Source organism: Pelophylax lessonae, assembly GCF_965119305.1.
Source record: "Pelophylax lessonae genome assembly, chromosome: 2".
In the NCBI taxonomy this organism is placed as follows: domain Eukaryota; kingdom Metazoa; phylum Chordata; class Amphibia; order Anura; family Ranidae; genus Pelophylax; species Pelophylax lessonae.
The window spans coordinates 724314656-724337555 of NC_138769.1; the positions used below are offsets into that span (position 1 = coordinate 724314656).

A 22900-nucleotide genomic window follows, 5' to 3' on the forward strand; every position below is an offset into this window, starting at 1 on the left:
TCCCTGGGGCAGTAACAAAGCCTGTGTGTCACTGGCTGGGTTTCCTTCACTGTCCAATGTGCCTCACCATTTGATACAGTGGGGACATTCCCAGATGAATCACACATGGACACATGCAACAGGCCTAACTAGAAACCCTGCTCCCTGATAAGCAGGAAGAGCAACTAGGTTTGCCTGCTGCTCCCCTGATAAGTAGAGATGTATAGAACTGTTCGCCGGCGAACAGTTCCCGGCGAACTTCGCATGTTCGCGTTCGCCGCTGCGGGCGAACATATGCGATGTTCGGTCCGCCCCCCATAATACATCATTGAGGCAAACTTTGACCCTGAACCTCACAGTCAGCAGACACATTTCCAGCCAATCAGCATACCTCCCTCCCACACCCTCCCACCTCCTATAAATAAGCAAGGGCAGCATCCATCTTAGATCATTCTGAAGCAGTGTGTGTAGTAAAAGTAGGGAGAGCTGCTGCTGCTGCTGCTGCTGCTGTTAAGCTAGGGACAGTTAGTCAGTGTTCCTGGTCTTGCAGTGTTCTTGGTCCACTACTGCTGTAAGGACAGCACCCCAAAAGCCCTTCTAAGGGCTGGTATTTGTGTAATTTTTTATATATATATATATATATATATATATATCTATATATATATATATATATATATATCTAGCGTCCCCAAAAGCCCTTTTAAGGGCTGGTAATTGAGTTGTTTCTTCTTATATATATATATATCTATCTATCTAGTGTCCCCAAAAGCCCTTTTAAGGGCTGGTAATTGAGGTTTTTTTTTTTTATTTATATATATACATATATATATATTTAGCGTCCCCAAAAGCCCTTTTAAGGGCTGGTAAGGTAATAGAGTTTTTTCTATATATATATATATTGTACACTGTGACTGCAGTTGCCTGCCTGCTGTGTGTGAGAGGCCACAGACCTACCACAGACTGTACTGTGTGCACACCACACTCATTTCGGGTGGCACAGGCACAGTACCTGGCATTTTAAAAAATATATTTTTTTTCCTCTGTCATAATTGCAGTGAGTGCTAAGTCAGGTCCACAGAGTGCACTGTACCCACTGCAGTGCACTGCCCACCACTGATATATATACGGTGGCACAGCATCTTGTTGCAATAAATTGAAAAAAAAAATATTTTTTATTATTGCAGTTGCCTGGGCTGCCAGTGACTGTCAGGTCCACAGAGTGTACCGTGCCAACTGCAGTGCCACTGTGTGCCCACCCACCACTGATATATAAGGTGGCACAGCAGCTTGCAAAGTAAAAAAAAATATATATATTTTTTAAATTGCAGTTGCCTGGGTGCCAGTGACTGCTGTCAGGTCCACAGAGAGTGTACTGTGCCACTGCCCACCCACCACTGATATATAAGGTGGCACAGCAGCTTGCAAAGTAAAAAAAAATATATATATTTTTTAAATTGCAGTTGCCTGTGTGCCAGTGACTGCTGTCAGGTCCACAGAGAGTGTACTGTGCCACTGCCCACCCACCACTGATATATAAGGTGGCACAGCAGCTTGCAAAGTAAAAAAAAATATATATATTTTTTAAATTGCAGTTGCCTGGGTGCCAGTGACTGCTGTCAGGTCCACAGAGAGTGTACTGTGCCACTGTCCACCCACCACTGATATATAAGGTGGCACAGCAGCTTGCAAAGTAAAAAAAAAATATATATTTTTTAAATTGCAGTTGCCTGGGTGCCAGTGACTGCTGTCAGGTCCACAGAGAGTGTACTGTGCCACTGCCCACCCACCACTGATATATAAGGTGGCACAGCAGCTTGCACTCATAGTACAACAGTAACAACACATTAAAAAAAATGACAGGCAGAGGCAGGCCACCCCGCAAGGGCCGTCGTGGTCGTGGTGCTGTGATTTCCTTAGGCCCTAGAATAATGCCCAGTGTTCAGAGGCCACCACAGACCCTGAACTCAAAAAATTCTGAGGCCATAGTTGACTGGCTTACACAAAACACCCAATCGTCTACAGCTTCCGCTCGGAACCTTAATGTACCATCCTCCTCCAGCTCAGCTTCGGGCACCTCTCAATTTACCACTCGCCAGCCCGCCGGCACCACCACCAACACTAGCACCACAGCCGCTTCACTTGATCCATCAGAGGAGTTATTTTCACATCAGTTGGAAGAAATAAGTGATGAGCAACTATTAGTGCCAGAGGATGTAGATAACGGGGATATGTCTCAGTCAGGCAGCATTATACACATGGACGTACATTGTGATGATGATGATGATGTTGTACCTGCTGCTGCTGCCTTTGCTGAGTTGTCAAGTGAAGCGGCTGATGATGACGATGTGTCTGTGGATGTCACCTGGGTGCCTGCTCGAAGAGCAGAAGAAGAGGGGGAAAGTTCAGATGGGGAGACAGAGAGGAGGAGGAGACGAGTTGGAAGCAGGGGGAGGAGGTCATCGCAAGGAGCTAGTGGCGCAGTCAGACAGCATGTAGATTCGGCACCCGGGGTCAGCCAGACAGCACGCCAATCAACGCAAGCTGTTGCCACCACCAGAATGCCGTCCTTGCAAAGCTCAGCAGTGTGGCATTTTTTTTGTGTGTCTGCCTCTGATATCAGCGATGCCATTTGTAACCTGTGCCAAAAGAAACTGAGTCGTGGGAAGTCCAACACCCACCTAGGTACAACTGCTTTGCGAAGGCACATGATCTCACATCACAAACGCCTATGGGATCAACACATGAGTAAAAGCAGCACACAAACTGAAAGCCACCATCCTCCTCCTGGTCCAGCATCTTCAGCCACATCAACCACTGCTGTCCTCCATGCCCCCTATCAACAACCCGCCCCTCCGCCTCTCACCTTCAGCAGTTCCTGCTTACCTGCCCACAGTCAGGTGTCTGTCAAGGAAATGTTTGAGCGTAAGAAGCCAATCTCACAGAGTCACCCCCTTGCCCGGCGTCTGACAGCTGGCTTGTCGGAACTCTTAGCCCGCCAGCTTTTACCATACAAGCTGGTGGAGTCTGAGGCCTTCAAAAAATTTGTCGCTATTGGGACACCGCAGTGGAAGGTACCCGGCCGAAATTATTTTTCACAAAAGGCAATCCCCAACCTGTACTCTATTGTGGAAAAGGAAATCATGTCCCGTCTGGCACACAGTGTTGGGGCAAGGGTCCATCTGACCACTGATAGCTGGTCTGCAAAGCACGGTCAGGGCAGGTATATAACTTACACTGCGCATTGGGTAAACCTGCTGGCGGCTGCCAAGCATGGAATGCGTGGCTCTGCTGCAGAGGAGTTGGTGACACCGCCACGACTTGCAGGCAGGCCTGCTGCCACCTCCTCTACTCCTCCTACTCCATCCTCTTTGCTAACCTCCTCGGCTGAGTCCTCTTCTGCTGTTGCGTCTTGCTCCACACCAACTGCACCCCCCCAGCTCCCCAGGGGCTATTCCACATGCCGGATACGACAGTGTCACGCTGTCTTGGGGTTGACTTGCCTGAAAGCAGAGAGTCACACCGGACCAGCACTACTGTCCACCCTGAACGCACAGGTGGATCAGTGGCTGACCCCGCACCAACTGGAGATCGGCAAAGTGGTGTGTGACAACGGCAGCAATTTGTTGGCGGCATTGAATTTGGGCAAGTTGACACATGTGCCGTGCATGGCACATGTGTTGAATCTGATTGTGCAACGTTTTGTGCAGAAGTACCCAGGCTTACAGGACGTCCTCAAGCAGGCCAGGAAGGTGTGTGGCCATTTCAGGCATTCCTACACGGCCATGGCGCACTTTGCAGATATTCAGCGGCGAAACAACATGCCAGTGAGGCGCTTGATTTGCGACAGCCCGACACGTTGGAATTCAACACTGCTAATGTTCGACCGCCTGCTCCAACAAGAAAAAGCGGTCAACGAGTATTTGTATGACCGGGGTGCTAGGACAGCCTCTGCGGAGCTGGGTATTTTTTTGCCACGTTACTGGACGCTCATGCGCAATGCCTGTAGGCTCATGCGTCCTTTTGAGGAGGTGACAAACCTAGTGAGTCGCACCGAAGGCACCATCAGCGACATCATCCCATATGTTTTTTTCCTGGAGCGTGCCCTGCGAAGAGTGCTGGATCAGGCTGTAGATGAGCGTGAAGAGGAAGAGGAAGAGTTGTGGTCACCATCACCACCACCAGAAACAGCCTTACCATCGATTGCTGGACCTGCGGCAACACTGGAAGAGGAGTGTGATGAAGAGGAGTCAGAGGAGGAATGTGGCTTTGAGGAGGAGGAACACCAACCACAGCAGGCATCCCAGGGTGCTCGTTGTCACCTATCTGGTACCCGTGGTGTTGTACGTGGCTGGGGGGAAGAACACACCTTCAATGACATCAGTGAGGATGAGGAATTGGACATGAGTAGCTCGGCATCCAACCTTGTGCAAATGGGGTCTTTCATGCTGTCATGCCTGTTGAGGGACCCTCGTATAAAAAGGCTGAAGGAGAACGACCTGTACTGGGTGGCCACGCTACTAGACCCCCGGTATAAGCAGAAAGTCTGTGATATGTTACCCAATTACCGGCAGTCGCAAAGGATGCAGCAGCTACAAAATAAGTTAAAAGTATGCTTTACACAGCATATAAGGGTGATGTCACAGCACAACGGGAATCCAACAGGGGAAGAGGTGAAAGTAATCCTCCTCCTACCACCACAACCACGCCGGCAAGGACAGGACGCTTTACAGACGTCTTGTTGATGGAGGACATGCGGAGCTTTTTTAGTCCTATGCATCGCCACAGCCCTTCGGGGTCCACCCTCAGAGAACGACTCGACCGACAGGTAGCAGACTACCTTGCCTTAACTGCAGATATCGACACTCTGAGGAGCGATGAACCCCTTGACTACTGGGTGTGCAGGCTTGACCTGTGGCCTGAGCTATCCCAATTTCCCATTGAACTTCTGGCCTGCCCCGCTTCAAGTGTGCTGTCAGAAAGGACCTTCAGCGCAGCAGGAGGTATTGTCACTGAGAAGAGAAGTCGCCTAGGTCAAAAAAGTCTTGATTACCTCACGTTTATTAAGATGAATGAGGCATGGATCCCGAAGGGACTGACAGTGGGGGATGCATTTGACTAAAAAAGGCCTGGTGATGACTGAGATGCCTTGGCCTAAAAATGGTCCACACGCTGCTGTCTTTAATCATTCTCTGCATGCCGGATGACTTATGTGACGTCTCCGCCACCAACTACGGTTCAAGCCGCAATGTTTTAGTGCACTTTCTGCCTTAAAACCTCAATTTTTCAGGCCGCTGCTACAGCAGCGGCTGCAACAATACCTGCTTTTTCATGCATGTGTACATGCCTAATTTTTCTGGCCTCTGGTGCTACACTGTGGCTGCAAAAAAACAAAAAACAAAAAAAAAAGGCACATACATGTGTCAATTCCCCTTCGTGATCGTTACCTTGTCGTGGTGAAGGGGCTTGCGTATCACAATGAAGCGATCACCTCTAGGATTGTGTTGGCACACCCCAGATGATAAGGTCGTTGCTTCATTGTGTAAAGACCAAAAGCGATCCGCAGGATAATTTTTCATAGAAAAAACATTCATTTTCTTTCATTCTTTCTGCGGAGCTGGGTATTTTTTGGCCGCGTTACTGAATGCTCATGAACAATGGCTGTAGGCTCATGCGTCCTTTTGCGGAGGTGACAACCCTGGTGGTCAGTCGAACCCAAGGCAACATCATCGACTTCATCCCATATGCGTTTTTTCTGGAGCGTGCCCTGCGAAGAGCGAAGAGTGGATCAGGCTGTAGATGAGCATGAAGAGGAAGAGTTGTGGTCCCCATCACCACCAGAAGCAGCCTTGTCGTTGTCAATTGCTGGACCTGTGGCAACGCAGAGAGAGGAGTCTGAAGAAGAGAAGTCAGAGGAGGAAGGTGGCTTTGAGGAGATGGAATACCAGCCACAGCAGGCGTCCCAGGGAGCTTGTTGTCACCTTTCAGGGACCCTTGGTGTTGTACGTGGCTGGGTGGAGGAAGAGACCTTCAATGATGTCAGTGAGGACAAGGAACGGGACATGGCTAGCTTGGTATCCAACCTTGTGCAAATGGGGAGTTTGCGGTTGTGCAAATGGACTGACTGACTGTTAAACGGGGAGTTTGGTCTGGCAGAGTTTGGTCTGTCACTGTGAAGCGGGCGTAACCCTTATACTACTTGACCGATAAAACATCATACCTGATCGTATTCACACACTGGATGTTTTAAAGCACGTTATTCCAAACAATTTAGGAATGTTAGGTGATTTATGCCCTTTATGGATCAAAACCCGACTCTGCGTCAACTACGTCATTTTCCATGGGCGTTTTGCCATGGATCCCCCTCCGGCATGCCACAGTCCAGGTGTCCCTGCTCTACTGAAAAATTATCTTTTGTTTCTGGTTCTGGACATGCTACAGAGCTGAAACTTCACACAAAAAAAGTTCTTAAAAATTGTCATTTTTGATAGAGAGCCAATTATTGAAAAAAAAAAAAAATAATAATTTCTTTGGATTTATTGTCTGGGGGGTCTAAAAAGTGTACCTGTGAAGTTTCAGCTCTGTAGCATGTCCAGAACCAGAAAAAAAATAGAATTAGGGTTAGGGCTAGGGTTAGGGTTAGGGTTAGGGCTAGGGTTAGGGTCAGGGCTAAGGTTAGGGCTAGGGTTAGGGTCAGGGCTAAGGTTAGGGTTATTTTTAGTGCTTAGGGTTAGAGTTAGAGGGGTAGGGCTACTAACTCTAACCCTAAGTATCTCACCGTAACCCTAACCCTAGCCCCTAACACTAAACCTAACCCTAACCCTCTAACCATAACCCTAACCCTCTAACCTTAACCCTAACCCTCTAAGCCTAGCCATAAAAATAACCCAAACCCTAAACCTAACCCTCTAACCCTAACCCTAGCCCTAACCCTAATTCTATCTTTTTTCTGGTTCTGGACATGCTACAGAGCTGAAACTTCACAGGTACACTTTTTAGACCCCCCAGATGCTAAATCCAAAGAAATTTTTTATTTTTATTTTTTTTTAAATGTTTCCAATAATTGGCTCTCTATCAAAAAATTACAATTTTTAAGAACTTTTTTTTGTGTGATCCCTCTCCGGCATGCCACAGTCCAGGTGTTTGTCCCCTTGATACAACTTTTCCATTACTATTGTGGCCAGAAAGAGTCCCTGTGGGTTTTAAAATTCGCCTGCCTATTAAAGTCTATGGCGGTTCGCGAACATTTGCCGATGTTCGCGTTCGCCGTTCGCGAACGGCGAATTTTAGGTTCGCGACATCACTACTGATAAGCAGGCAGAGCATGATATACTCACTACTTAGCACCTATCTAGGAGGGTGCTACATCGGTAAAAAAAAAAAGAGTCCTATTTAAGAAGGTCCATTTCCAGCATCAGAAGAATACTCTGGGGAAGTTAAGGTGAAACAAGTCTTTGGTAGTACAATGTATATTGCAACCTAGGTAGGGGATACTCTCACTAAAAATACATTTGGTACTAGTCTGGAAAGAAGAGCCATGGGGGGGGGGGGGGGGGGGGGCAGACGTTATTTTCAATGCTGAAGATTGGGACATGTTAATAGAGAAATTTGAAAGATAGTCAAACAAGTTAAATATAAACATGGGATTAGGGATTGAAGTAAGGGGTTGGGGAGTATAAAGAAAAGACCACCCACAAAGAAGGCCACCAGGTATTTTATTTTTGGTAAATGTTATCCTTTTAATGGAGTTACTGGATATAAGGGAGCATAAAAAGGGTCCGGGAGAACTGTGGGTGCTATCAGTGATAGAGAATGGGCCTGACAAAACACCATTTGCTGGAATGCAAGCTGTTGGCCTGAAGTACAGAGACATAATCCTAGTTGTAGGCAGGTGCAATTTATCTCTGCTGTAGGTGGCACTGTTTATTTTTGCTGTGCAAAGGGGAATAGAGGTTCAGAGGAGTTTTGTCCCTCTGAAGCCTCTGTAGATTTAATTAGGGGAACAGCAGTCCACTTTGACGCTGCTGCTCTGGCTGACCTCCACAGTCATCAATAAATAACACTGTCCCACTGAGTTGATACACGTGAATAGTGTAGGGGCAGAATCCCCGCTTGCTAGGGACAATGTATCTAGTGCTACTAGAGGGAGGTTCCAGTCAAGGAAGGATATTGCAGAGATGCCACACCTGGCTCAGCTATCTGGGAACACTAGAGAGTTGGGACAAGGACCTTCCTATCAGTTTACTAAAGGCTCCTGAAAAGCTGTTCTGCCTATCAGCCACCGACTTTATCTCCAGTAATGCAACCCTATCATGTGTAGAGACAGTGTTAAAGTAACGCCATTGTTGTTAATAGCTGTTGTAACCAGGTTGCCTGGAATATTAGGGTTCCGTTGCGATATTCTGGAAGTCTGGATAGTCTGGAACTGTGGAACTGCATCTGTTGATAGAAGTAATTTTTTTTTTATTAGTGCAAGTGATGTTTCTTATTTAGGGTTTTAATTGTATTATCTCAGTCTTCTCTTCCTGGATTAAAGCCCACCGGATCTAAATTGACCATGGTTGGGAGGTGATGGAATATGGAAGAGCCCTGGGGCCATCATAAAAAAAATGTAAAAGATTTCTGAGTTTGAAATTTTTTTTTTTTACAGAATTCTGAGTTTGAAAGTCAGAATTCTGAGATTAAAAGTCAAAATTCTGACTTTGCAAGTCAGAATTCTTAGATTACAAGTTTGGACCATGCTAAAATGTATTAAACACAATTCTGAGTTTAAAAGTCAGAATTCTGAGTTTAAAAGTCAGAATTCTGAGATTAAAAGTCAGAATTCTGACTTTTAAACTCAGAATTCTGACTTTTTAAACTCAGAATTCTGACTTTTTAAATTCAGAATTCTGAATTTTAATCTCAGAATTCCGACTTTTAAACTCAGAATTCTGACTTTTAATCTCAGAATTGTGTTTAATAAATGTTAGCATGGTCCAAACTTGTAATCCCAGAATTCTGACTTGCAAAGTCAGAATTCTATTTATTAATCTCAGAATTCTGATTTTCAAACTCAGAAATCTTTTAAATTTTTTTTATGATGGCCCCAGGGCTCTTCCATAGATGGAGCGAGTGGTTAGCCAGTATTTTTGTGAATATTTTTAAGATCTGTGTTAGGAAAGAACATGGGCCTGTAGTTAGCACAGGGTGTGGGGGCTTTCCTCTCTTTAGAAATTATTTTTAGGGCTCTAGGAGAGGTTAGGGAAGGGGATCATTGTGTTAGTAAGAACTGAATGCCCAAAAGAAAAAAAAAAAGTCAGTTGGCTGGAACTGCCCTTACCTGCTTTCATTTGACCAAGTGCTTGTTGAATTTCAATCAGTTCAAATGGCTTCTTTTGTAGTGCACCCCAAGCAGGAGCGGACGGTGAACTGGGATCCCCCACCCTGCACAGCCAGGCACACTGAACTTCCACAGGCACACTTGAGTCAGGAAACAGTCCAGTGCTTGTTTTTAATGTGCAAAAAAGCTATCAGCGCAGTTATGTGAAATAAATAGAAACATTTTTTTTTTTTTTTTAAATATCCGGCAGCCACCACCAGATAGTGTTATCCACTTCCACAATATAAGTAATTCAAAACAAACAGGTGCTGCGCCAGAAAAATGAATAGTGAATATGTCAAAAATATATGTATAATGGCAATATGTGTAAATAATAAGCAAACTCAATGACCTTAAATCATAGGTGCTTCCCAATATCACACACAAAATATCAAAAAATAAATAAGTGTCAATAAATCAATATGTGCATACACTCAAAATCATGAAATTAATTGTCCATAAATAGGTGCATTCCAATCCTCAAAGTAATGGCCACCACAGAAGCGATTAATATAAGATATTGTGCTTCACTCCACCGCCACCAGAGATCAAAGCCTCTCACCTTAAAGCGGAGTTCCGGGCAGAGAAACGTTTTTTTGTTGAACATACCCCCGGGACAGTCAGGGCTAGCACATTCCACAATGGCTAGCCTCTGATCTGTCCCGGTTCGCACTTACCTTTTAGAAGAAATACTTACTTAGAAATTTTCTTCCACAGCGTTTCCATCTCTGTTGTGGGCTGCTGAAGCTGGCGCGGTCCTCTTCTCTGTCTTCTTCCGCGTCTTCGTGTCCCAGAATGCACTGCACCGGTCCCTCTCGTCACTTCCGGTGCGGTGCCGCATTCCTAAACAGCTTCTGGGCATGCCCAGAAGCTGTTTAGCAGGGGAATGCGGCGTCGCCCGGAAATGACGAGCGGGGCCGGTGCGGCGCATTGATTCCTGGGAGCTATGACGTTTAGCTCCCAGGAATCATCGCGAGGCAGGAAGTGACGGGGTGAGCCTCGGCGCTGGAGGAGGAAGCTGTCATAGGTGAGTATTTACGATCGTCAATAAAAAGGTGAGTAAACAAAAAAAAAAAAAAAACTATCCAATTCCTTTTCAGGTGCGGCATACCTAGCGGAGGGGCACAAAAAAAAAAAATCTTTTTTGTGCCCGGAACTCCGCTTTAAGATTTGACCCAGAACACTGAGTCAAAAACAGCTTTTTTACCCCTCTGGGGTCACAGGCAGATGTCGCCAAATGGTAAGGAGGTGTCAGACGGATGCACAGGGACAAGGTAACAGCGATGGAGCCGCTTTCACACAGGGCACATAGAGATCACCACATAAGCAAAGAAGCAAAAAGAAATCGAATGCTCTCCGTGCGGATAAGCTGGTAACAGCCGTTTATTAAAATCAATATACTCACAAACAGCCACTTGGAGTCATGCTTGTAACAATGAGATCGCACAGCTGAGAGGATACACCGAGCAGCAGGGAAGGCTCCGCCCCCTATACGCATTACGTCTAAGCCAATTGGGCGCTGACTTCAACAGTAGAGGTCCTCTACTGTTCTTTCGAAATTCGACACATGTAAGGCCAGCCTTAAGAACAAACCTACAGACCCTATCTTGTTTGTAACCCGGGGACCTCCTGTAGCTGGCTTTCCTCTCCATCTTAAATTGTGAATTAAAGGGGTTGTTTTAAAAAAATAAACAGGTATATACTTACCTGCAATGATATTGCACAGAGTGGCCCGATCCTCCTCTTCTGCGGTCCCCTGCCAGCGCTCTTGCTGCCTATTCAAGTGTAGTACAATGATATATTTCTGCAAAATGCACACATGAATTATACATTTTGGGAATAATTAGGGATAGGGGGATGGGAGGTTGTTAAGGGACTGTGGGGTTGTGGTTTTTGTGCACTTTTTATTTATTACAAGAAGTCAGAGGTAGGAACTACAGGTAACAGGGTGCCTTGGCGGGGCCTGTAGCTTATGCATGTATTTGAAAATGTGTGCAACTAAACCCCTGTTTTTAACACATACTGTTAGACCGGTCAATGTGGTTGGTCGCAGGCTGGTCGGTAAGTAGAGCTTGGATTTTTCCTTGGCCTTTGTTTGACATATGCATATAACAGCTACAACTCACCTGGGAAGGCTGTCCACAAGGTTTAAGAGTGTGTTTGATCGGGTTGAGGTCAGGACTCGCTCATCCATGTCTTTATGGACCTTGCTTTGTGCACTGGTCCAAATCATTTGGTGGAGGGGGGATTATGGTGTGGGGTTGTTTTCCAGGGGTTGGGCTTGGCCCCTTAGTTCAAGTGAAGGAAACTCTTAAGGTGTCAGCCAGAGGTGTATTTTGTTTTTTTGCTGCCCTAGGCAAGACTAAAATTGGGCACCCCCCCCTTCCCTCTCCTATGTAAATTTGCCCCACTCCTTATTTTTTTAACGGATGTGACTCCCTCCAAAATTGAAGGACTACAAGTCCCAGCATGAACCCCTGAGATCTCAGAGGGAGAGAGAGAGAGAGAGAGGGGGGGGGGTAAGAGGGGGAGAGAGAGGGTGAGAGAGAGGGGATGAGAGAGAGAGAAAGAGGTTGAGAGAGGGGGGGGGGGGGTGAGGGAGAGAGAGGGGATGAGAGGGGGTGAGAGAGAGAGAGGGGGGGGTGAAAGAGGAGGGGTCGAGAGAGAAAGAGGGGATGAGAGAGAGAGAAAGAAAGAGAGAGGGAGGTGAGAGAGAGAGAGAGAGAGAGAGAGAGGGAGGTGAGAGAGAGAGGAGGGTGTAAGAGGGAGAGAGAGAGAGGGGGGGGTGAGAGAGAGAGAGAGGGAGGTGAGAGAGAGAGAGAGAGAGAGAGAGGGGGGTGAGAGAAAGAGAGAGAAAGAGGGGGGTGAGAGAAAGAGGGGTTGAGAGAGAAAGAGGGGGGTGGGAGAGGGAAGTGAGAGAGGGGGGGGGGGGGGTGAATGAGTGAGAGAGAGAGGAGGGGGGGAGAGAGAGGGGGGGGTGAGTGTGTGTGAGAGAGAGAGAGGAGGTGGCCAATAGAGTCTCAGATGGAGGGAGGGTGTCTTTTTTGCTGCCCCCCTGCAAAGTGCCGCCCTAGGCCTGGGCCTTGCTGGCCTAGGCCATAATACAGCACTGGTGTCAGCATACCAAGACATTTTGGACAATTTCATGCTCCCAACTTTGTGGGGACAGTTTGGGGATGGTCTCTCTTCCTGTTCCAACATGACTGCACACCAGTGCACAAAGCAAGGTCTATAAGGACATGGATGAGCGAGTTTGAGGTGGAGGAACTTGACTGGCCTGCACAGAGTCCTGACCTCAACCTGATAGAACACCTTTGGGATGAATTAGAGCGGAGACTGCGAGCCAGGCCTTCTCGTCTAAAATCAGTGCCTTACCTGACAAATTTGCTTCTGGAAGCATGGTGAAACATTCCAATAGACACACTCCTAAACCTTGTGGACAGCCTTCCCAGAAGAGTTGAAGCTGTTATAGCTGCAAAGGGTGGGCCAACTCAATATTGAACCATACGGACTAATGTGCCATACACACTAGAAGATTTTCTGAAGACTTTTTTCTTTAGACTTACCAAAACCATATAATATGAAGTCAAACCTAAACACTTTCAATTTGTATGCAATCTGGCAGGCCCTTGCACTACATAGAAAAGGTAAATCTGAAGGAAATCTAACCACAAAAGTTGGATAGTGTATCCAGCTTAAGACTGGGATGCCATCAGAAGTTCATGTGTGTGTAAAGGCAGGCGTCCCAATACTTTTGACAATATAGTGTATATAAACCATATTACTAGCTTTAATTGCAGATTTCATTTTTGTCCACAAGATGGCAGTATAGTCTTACATTTTGATAGGAAGCTCTTAAAGAATTGCAGGCATTATGAAGAATTGAGTTGCTGAAAAAAGTTGGGCTGCTTTAGAAATAATAAATAAAACATTTTACCCAGTAGAGAATTACAACAAAAGCGCACCCCAATGGCGATCCTCTTCCTTGCTAATTGTCATAGCTGAAAAATTAGCTGTCTGTTAGACATTTTAAAGATTATCTAAAAACACATTTTTCTGTTGGTTTTGAATGAAGTATGGAAGAGCTAAAACCCCTGTTGTGTGTCTATTGCTGCCAGAATCCTCTTTTTTTTTTGTCCAGGTTGTAAAAAAAAAAAGTGTAAATCCCCAATTATCAGTTGTCACCAGGAATAGAAAGGAAATCTCTAAATGGGACACTCGTTTCCACAGACAACCGGAGAACTTTTCCTTCACTTGCTGTTGTAAAAGAGTTTCCTTGTTCTTGTAAATGAAAAAGTTTTCATTTTATATACTTAACCGGTGAACTCCAGGGGAAAATAAGACAATAAATAGCTTATTAACCACTTGCCTACTGGACACCAAAAGCCCCTTCCTGCCCAGGCCAATTCTCAGCTTTCAGCCCTGTCACACTTTAAATGACAATTGCGCGATCATGCTACACTGTACCGAAATTAAATTTTTATCATTTTTTTCAAGCAAAAAATTGAATTTAATTACTACAGGGGTTTTTATTTTTTGCTGAACAAACAAAAAAAAAGACTGAAAATTCTGAAAAAAACTAAACAGTTTTTATAGTTTGTTATAAAATTTTGCAAACAGGTAATTTTTCTCCTTCATTGATGCGCACTAATGAGCCGGCACTGATGGGCCCTGATAGGCTGCACTGTTGGGCACTGATAGGCGGCATTGATGCGCACTGATAAGGCGGAGCTTATAGGTACTGATAAGGCAGCACTGATAGGCACTGATGGGCATCACTGATGGGCACTGATAGGTGGCACTGAAGGGCACTAATAGGTGACACTGATAGGTGGCACTGATGGGCACTAATGGGTGGCACTGATGGGCACTGGTAGGTGACACTGATGCACTATCACAAAGGGGTTGATGCCGCTCCAGGTGAGAGATAAGTATCCAATCTGTGCTGGGTGCACGTCTGGTCTGTGGACCATTGAAGTACCGATTTATAGGAAATGGTTTGACAGCACTCAAAACAGTGTCAGCGGATAAAAATTCTTTATTTCTCCGAAAACATGACGCGTTTCACAAATCTGGTTCGCTTATTCATTGCTGAAAAACTTGTGCTTTCACTGCGATCCATATAGTGGTCACCACAGCTAAAAACTAATCATTAATCAATTGGAAAACAAATTAACTCCTTGAAGTATGCACCCGGATCGCAGGAAAGACACAATGCAACCATACATATAAATATTGCAGCACACCAATGTCCATGTTCATTGAATTACAACCATCATACAAAAATAAATAAATGAAGTAAAACTGGAATACAGAGGACATGACCCAGTTGTCACAGAGTGCACAGAGGGTGGACCTTATATATCAACATAACCCTATTAAAGGGAATACAATAAGACACGTGGCTACTAACTAGAGGAAAAACGGTTTAACCTTAAAAAAAAGTAAGGGGTTCTTCACTGTAAGAGCAGTAAGGATGTGGAATTCTCTTCCACAAGCAGTTGTATCAGCAGGGAGCATTGATAGTTTCAAAAAACTATTAGATGGGCACCTTAAAGACCACAACATACAGGGGTATACAATGTACAACATGCAGGGTTATACAATGTACAACATACAGGGGTATACAATGTACAACATACAGGGGTATACAATGTACAACATACAGGGGTATACAATGTACAACATGCAGGGTTATACAATGTACAACATACAGGGGTATACAATGTACAACATACAGGGGTATACAATGTACAACATACAGGGGTATGCAATGTACAACATACAGGGGTATACAATGTACAACATACAGGGGTATACAATGTACAACATACAGGGGTATACAATGTACAACATGCAGAGGTATACAATGTACAACATGCAGGGGTATACAATGTACAACATACAGGGGTATACAATGTACAACATACAGGGGTATACAATGTACAACATACAGGGGTATACAATGTACAACATACAGGGGTATGCAATGTACAACATACAGGGGTATACAATGTATGGTTAACAGAAAACACACACACACACATCATAGGTTGAACTGGATGCACTGATGTCTTTTTTCGACCTCACTAACATTCTAACTATGTAACAATCACCATTGGGCTCCCTTTCACCCACAAGCCCGTCTTTTAGCGCTCTTGTGCTCTATGTTGTGTTTTGTGGGTATTGGCTCTCCTTCCCATGGAGATGCTCTGGAGCAGCTAAGACACATCAGGCGGTGTCATTCCACCATTATCTTTTCAGCAGGCGCCAGATCTTTTTTTCTGTGGATTTAGATTAGGATAAGATGGAATTTAAGGAGAGCTTTTTAATGATAAAACATGGATTTTTTATTTTCTTGTTCAAATTGTTTATTGAGAGAGAAAGGAAAGCATACAAAGTTTTGTGAGAGATACTTATATTACACATGTACCACAGATAATATAGAGCAGAAACTTAAGCCTCGTACGCACGCATCGATAGTTGGCCGTGATTTTTCGGCCAACGTCCAATGGGCCGATTTTCGGCTTGTTAGTATGATGCTTTCGACAACCGATTCCGACTTTTTGGCCGAACAAAATCTGGTGTGCAGGCTATAAAATTTTTGTTGGCCGTCAACAGAACGGCCGATTTTCCGTCAGTCAGTACAGATTTCAGCAGACAAAAATCAGATGAGCAAGACTGGGCATGCTCAGAGAAGAAAAAACACACAGAAAGTAAACCAGCACATGGCATCACTTCTGAAGTTGGTTTTTGTTGGCCGAGAAAATTTGTGTGCAGCACATTTCAACCAACACAACAGCACTGGACAAAAGCCGGCCGATCGGTCGGCCGATAATTGTTGCTTGTGTACGAGGCATTACTCTCAGTACATTCAGAAAGTAGGAGCAAAGGTGGTGGTTCACAAGCTTAGGCACTTACAGAATGGAAAACCAAGAAAAATCATCATAACGATAATCCAATAAGTGGGGATGGGCAGAAGGTGTTAAGATGCCACCTTAACTCAACGATACCTGAGCTAAAAGATGAGGTAGGTGCATGGAAGTGGGCTCAATACGGTGAAGTAAGGAGTGTGAGGAGGAGGCTTGTAGACCATGTCCATTGCTGAGCAGCTATGATAGGGGTGTATAAAATTTAGAGGGAAGAAGAAAGGAAGATAAAAAGAAATAAGAACAGAGTAGGAAAGGAAAGAAGAGAAAGGGTTTTCCTGTGGGCAGCTTGGCTTTGAGATCTTGAGATTGAATGTTGGAGGGTGAAGGCCAACAATTGTCAGAGTTGGAATAGAGATTCATCAGAATTTCCTGGGGGGGAATAATGGGTTGCCCAAGGGTGCCAACATGTTTCATATTTCCATACTTTATCTTAGTAAACAGTTTTGGTTTTAAGGTGAAACATGGCCTAGGTATCCTATTTTTAGTTTTGGTTACACTATGGGAAGGCGATTTCCAGGCTTTAGCTATTGTTTGCTTGGCAGAAGTGGTGACCTGCATCATTAGTTTAAATTAGATTAGGTGGTCGAACATTAAACTGATAGTAAACACACACTGTTAAATTTACATTGTATTTCTGTATATGGATAATGGCATTGTAATTATTAAAAAAAAAAAAAAAAAAAAAAAATCTAAGTAGCTTTTCCCTAATCAAGATACCGCTGTTACATGACCCAGCTCTCCCCCAGCCTGTCTGCAGGGAAACATAGGCAGAAAGAGCTTATAGTCCTCTGCTGCTGGTCACATAAAACACATAAAAAAAAAATTTAATCAATTAAACACTTCAATACCAGGCACTTTCACCCCTTTCCTGCCCAGGCCAATTTTCAGCGTTCAGCGCTGTCGCACTTTGAATGACAATTGCGCGGTCATGTAACACTGTACCCAAATGAGATTTTTTTTTCATTTTTTTCCCCACAAATAGAGCTTTCTTTTGGTGATATTTAATCACCGCTGGGTTTTTACTTTTTAAGTTATAAGCGAAAAAGTAGTAAAAAACACTTTTTTTAGTTTCTATTATACAATTTTACAAATAAGTACTTTTTCTTCTTTTCGCGGTCATGTAACGCTGTGCCCAAATGAAATGTTTATCATTTTTTTCCCACAAATAGAGCTTTCTTTTGGTGGTATTTAATTACCACTGGGTGTTTTATTTTTGGCTTATCAAATGAAAAAAGACCGAAAATTTTGTTTCTGTTATAAAATTTTTTAAATAAGTATGTTTTCTCCCTCAGTGCCAGGCACTGATAAGGCTGCACTGATGGGCACTGATTAGGCGGCAATGATGAGATGGCACTGATAGGCGGGACTTATATGCAGCTCTGATGGCACTGATAGGTGGCACTGATAGGTAGCAGTGATGGGCACTGATGGGCGCCAATTTTGGGCACTGTTAGGCAGCACTGATGGGTGGCACTGATGGGCAATGATAGATGGCACTAATAGGCAGCACTGATGAAGAGGCACTGACAGACAATACTGATGGGCACTGATTGGCAGACATGGGAGTAAGTCACACATGTGCAAGTCACAAGCAAGTCTCAAGTCTTAACCTTCAAGTCTCAAGCAAGTCCCAATTTACTGTGTTGAAAAGCAAGCAAGTCAAGTCGAGTCCCTGCTAAAAGTCAAGCAAGTCAAGTCAAGTCATTTATTTTGGTGAAGTCACAAATCAAGTCAAAATACTGATCTACCCCAATTTTCACCTTTAAATCAGTTAAAAGTCAGTGGTCAGGAAAGGTTTTGTTTTATTTTCAACATTAACAAAACTGCTTAGTGCTTTTTTCTTGGCATATTAAAGAAACACTTTGAATGCCCAAACAGCTCAAAATCCTTCGTCCGGTCATGTCTCAACACCACAGTCACTAAAAACATGTTAAGTATTTCAATTGTTAAACAGCCAGTGTCCTAAAAATCAGAACACACTGAGGTGTTTTTCGTGACTGTGGTGTCAGAAACATAACAGGCACATTCATTTTGCTTTCACACATCTTGAGAAAATGCAAATATTTAATAACTTAAAAAAGTAAAGTCATTTCGAGTCATATGTCTCAAGTCAAAGTCAAGTCTCAAGTCATGAATACCAAGTCAAAGTCAAGTGGAGTCTTTTATTAATTTTAGTCAAGCAAGTCCCAAGTCCTCAAACTGGTGATTTAAGTCTGACTCAAGTCAAGTCATGTGACTTGAGTCCCTCACCTCTGCTGATTGGCATCACAGAGGGGCACTTGTGGGCACTCATGGGCATCGCTGATGGGACTGCACTGATAAAAACTGCACCGATTATCAGTGTCAGGAGAGCTGCTTATTGGCTCTCCTCTACTCACTCCCTGTCAGCAGTGAACAGAGAAATGCAGGTAGCCGGCGCTTCCCAGTATCACTGTGATCAGCTGTGATTGGACACAGCTGGTCACATGGTAAAGAACCTACGTCATAGGCTCTTTCCCGTGATCGGAGATGCGGTGTGTCAGAGCGATTTCCCGGGGATCGTGCGTACGAAAGGCTTGTTCTGCTGGACGACATGTGACCTCCAGTCGGAAGGGGAGAGCCACCGCCCCCAGCCGTCATTTTGCTATAGGCCGGGCGGGATGTGGTTAAAGCGATCACCTTATAAAACAACCCATTCAGTTTAAAATAGAAATGAAACGGCAAAACATTTTTGTATAGATTTAAAAATACATTATAAATACATTTTTTCTCTTTTTTCCTTGTTCAATGTTTTTATTAAGTAAAAAGGCAAGGAAAAGGAAGGATAAATATATCCAAACATATACAGACGTTATAAAATATGGACATGTAATCTACTACGGTTGAATGCATAGTGCTGAGACTACAGAACAAAGTAGAACTTTAGAAAGTTGGGAGGCCTTGAAAAGGAATTCTATCTAAACCCTTAATGAATAGAATGTAAAAAACGCATAGCAATAACATGTTGCCACTAACTTACATTGTAAATAGATTGAATGAGTAGGAGTGGGAGAAGGCAAAGGCAGCGTAGAGTGGTTATGGTAATGCATATCCCTGTAAAGACGTTAGGGAAAGCAACGTTAACCAGTTCTGGACCAAAATATTTTCCCCCTTAATGACCAGGACATTTTTTGCAATTTCCGAACTGACAATTGCGCGGTCTATAGGTATACTGTAGTGATGGGTCAAACAACCCCCCCTGTTTGGTTCACACCAGAACATCTCAAACAGGGAAAAGTCCTTATTTTAAGGACTTATAGGCAAGTTATTGTCATAAAAAAAGTATTGGGACCCGGGTACTGCCCTGGGGGACATGTATCAATGCAAAAAAAAAAAACTTAAAACGATAATTTTTACAGGAGCAGTGATTTTAATAATGCTTAAAATGAAACAATAAAAATGAAAAATTCCTTTAAATATCTTGCCTGGGGTGTCCCCTTAATGTGCCTGTATGGTGGCGTATCTGTACGATGTATAGAGCCTGCTGCAGCAATACTGTCATTTAAACTTGCGTGCGGCTGTAATGTATTGTCAGCTCCCGGCAATACAGATAAAAATTTAAATTACATGCCAATGTAATACACGCCCCCCCCTCCTGATCCATACCAGGCCGCTTGCCCTCAACATGGGGAGGCTGCTTTGGGGTGCCCCCAGATCCCGTCCCCCTCCCCCTATGTGAATGGGTATCGGGTAAAAAATAGTGTCCCCTGATTTAATTTCATTTTCAATCGTGACGCCCGCTGACCTGAAAAATTGAAAACATTTCTGAGGCGTCCTCTTTCTTAAGTCACCCGGTGGCCCCGCCCCCTTCTGATGTCACATGACATCATGTAACGTTAGAAGGGCCGGTGCCACCGGGTGAAGTAACCAGGTGGCCCGCCCCTTGCCTATAAAAGAGCTGTCAAAGCTGAAGAACGGCATATGGCCGGAAGCCTCAAAAGAAGCGAAGTGGGTGTCGTGATTGATGATAGATTTACATTTTTTTTTTTTAATAAAGGACTTGTCAAAAACTGTGTTCTGTGGTTTTTCCTTTTTTACACTTTTTTGGTGAATGGGTAGGGTGTACGATGTACTCAATACCCATTTACATGGGGGGGGGGGGGGTTGGGATCTGGGGGCCCCTTTGTTAAAGGGTGCTTCCATATTCCAATAAGCCTTCCATGTTGAGGGCAAGTGGCCTGGTATGGTTTAGGAGGGGGGGGGGCGCTTGTTCAGCCCCCTCCTTTCCTGGCCTGCCAGGCTGCATGCTCAGATAAGGGTCTGGTATAGATTTTGGGGGGGGGGACTCCACGCCATTTTTTTAAAAAAATGTACAGGTCAGGTGCATGCTTTGGCCAATGCACTTCAATCGCGCAGTGCATTATGGGGCGCTCATCGGCTGGCAAACTTCCCACCGAGCGCCCCATTTGTTTGTGTGTTCGGCGAATATATGAACAGCTGATGTTCGAGCCAAACTTACGTTCGACTTAAACATAAAGCCCATCCCTAGTGAGGTACATGAGTAGCAATTTTTTCACCACCATGGTGTTCCAATCTTATTGTTCCATCGTAATTCTTTAGGATGAAAAGTAGATACAATTTCAGCTGACCTGGGAAAAGTCTGGAAGCCAAGATCTCTTAGAGAAATAAAACCCCATGCTATTCCAATCTTACTGCTCCATAGGAATTTTGAAGGATGTAAAGTAGATACCTGGGAGAGGTCTGGATGCCAAAATCTCTAAGAGAAATAAAATAAGCAGTCAACAGCAAATTCAATCTTTTGATATCTTTCAGCATACGTTTTGGTTGGAGAAAAGTTAGTGCTTCCAAATGGACATTCTCTTAGTCTTCAATGAAAAAGTCTGAATGATTTTTACTTTTATGTCCTTTAGCTTTAGACCGTAGATGAGTGGATTTAAGAGTGGAGGAGATGCTACAACTTGCACTGACATGATTGTCCTCACTTCATAATTTAAGCTTTCAGGTATAAATCGATATATCAGGAGCTCAAAAAACAAATTTGCGGTGTAAATAGTAACAGTTATTAAGTGCGGAGTGCAGGTTTGCATAGCTTTTGCTCTAAAGCCCTTTGATGACCTTACACAGGCTCTAAGGATCTGGATGTAGGAGATAATGATAAGCATTGGCATAGGACCTATAAATGTTGACGCAATTAAAAGTCCAAACCCATTATTTATAGTAATGTCAACGCAAGACAGCCTTACCACTGACCAATTGTCACAGTAGACCTTTAGTATGATCGTGTCACATAAGGGAAGCCTGATGGTCAACACCAAATGTATACCGACCAGGATAATTGTGTAAAACCAGGCCAAAGCCACCAGCTTGAAGACCACGAATAAGGATATGATGCTGTTGTATCTCAGAGGATTGCAAATGCACACAAAGCGATCGTATGCCATGATGACAAGGATGGTCATTTCACACCCCGCGTACGTATGGATGCAAAATACTTGCGTCAAACATCCAGTATAAGTAATGGTGTTGATGTGGTTTACCAGACTGAAGATCAAACTGGGAAAAAAAGAGGTGCTGCCATAGAGGCCATTAATGCACAGTACACATACAAAGATATACATGGGCTGCTGTAGACGCTTGTTTACCAAAACCACTGAGATAACGGCAACATTCAAAATAATAACACTGATATAAACTAGTAGAGCGAATGCACTGTAGAGGTACCTGAGCGAACCCATTTCTCTGAAGCCGAGTGTCAGCAGCAACTGGTGGGAAGACGTATTATTCTGCATTGTTTTCACTGGTTCTTCAGTTTTCCCCTCTATATACAAGACGTAAGTTATCAATATTAGCCAACAATCTGGTTATTAAAGGTTTTGTTCATTCAAAGTCAGTTGAAAATAATATTATAAGGCCTCTGTTTAAGAAGAATTTTGGGACACCCCGTCAAAAACATCTAAGTGAAAACAATTATGAACATAGATATAGACAAGATAGATAGATAAGATAGATAGATAGATAGATAGATAGATAGATAGATAGATAGATAGATAGATAGATAGATAGATAGATAGATAGATAGATAGATAGATAGATAGATAGATAGATAGATAGATAGATAGATAGATAGATAGATAGATAGATAGATAGATAGATAGATAGGAGTTTTTTGGATAGCCCTAACTTTCTCATGGTCTAAAATGCAACTGGGATCAGACAGTAAATACCACCCAGGACTTAGGACACAGCTTGCCCACATATAGTAGAAAAGGGCCCCTATCTCCCACAGGGCCCCTGTGTAGCTGCCCAATCTGTACAAATGGTATGTCCACCTCTGAAGTCATTATTTCAGTCAGGAGTAAACACCGGTGAGTTCAATGATCAAATTGCTCTTTCTACCTCTTGGACTTCCAAGACCAGGGCTTTTTTTCACCTGGAACTTGGTGGAAATCAGTTCCACCGCCTCTGGCTCAGGCCCTCTGCTCCCTGCTCCCCGCTCCCCGCCATCACTTGAGGTCTGGTTTCCCGTGTTTTCCAAGTGCAGTATGGGGACAAAGGAGATGCCGGTGCCTGGGGTGCAGTGTGAATGCTGACACCCCCACTGGATGATCTCCCTGCAAGTGAGAGAGGCAAAGCCATCTACAGTGTGAGGGGA

General features: G+C 44.1%; 1 protein-coding gene across 1 annotated transcript; it reads right to left on the bottom strand.

Moving 5' to 3' along the window:
• Positions 1–21083: 21083 nt before the first annotated feature.
• Positions 21084–22037, bottom strand: LOC309546772 (olfactory receptor 52D1-like; the record flags this gene model as incomplete). Its single annotated transcript, XM_082246462.1, has 1 exon — positions 21084–22037. One exon carries the CDS (start codon positions 22035–22037, stop codon positions 21084–21086), a length of 954 nt encoding a protein of 317 aa, XP_082102588.1.
• Positions 22038–22900: the final 863 nt, after the last annotated feature.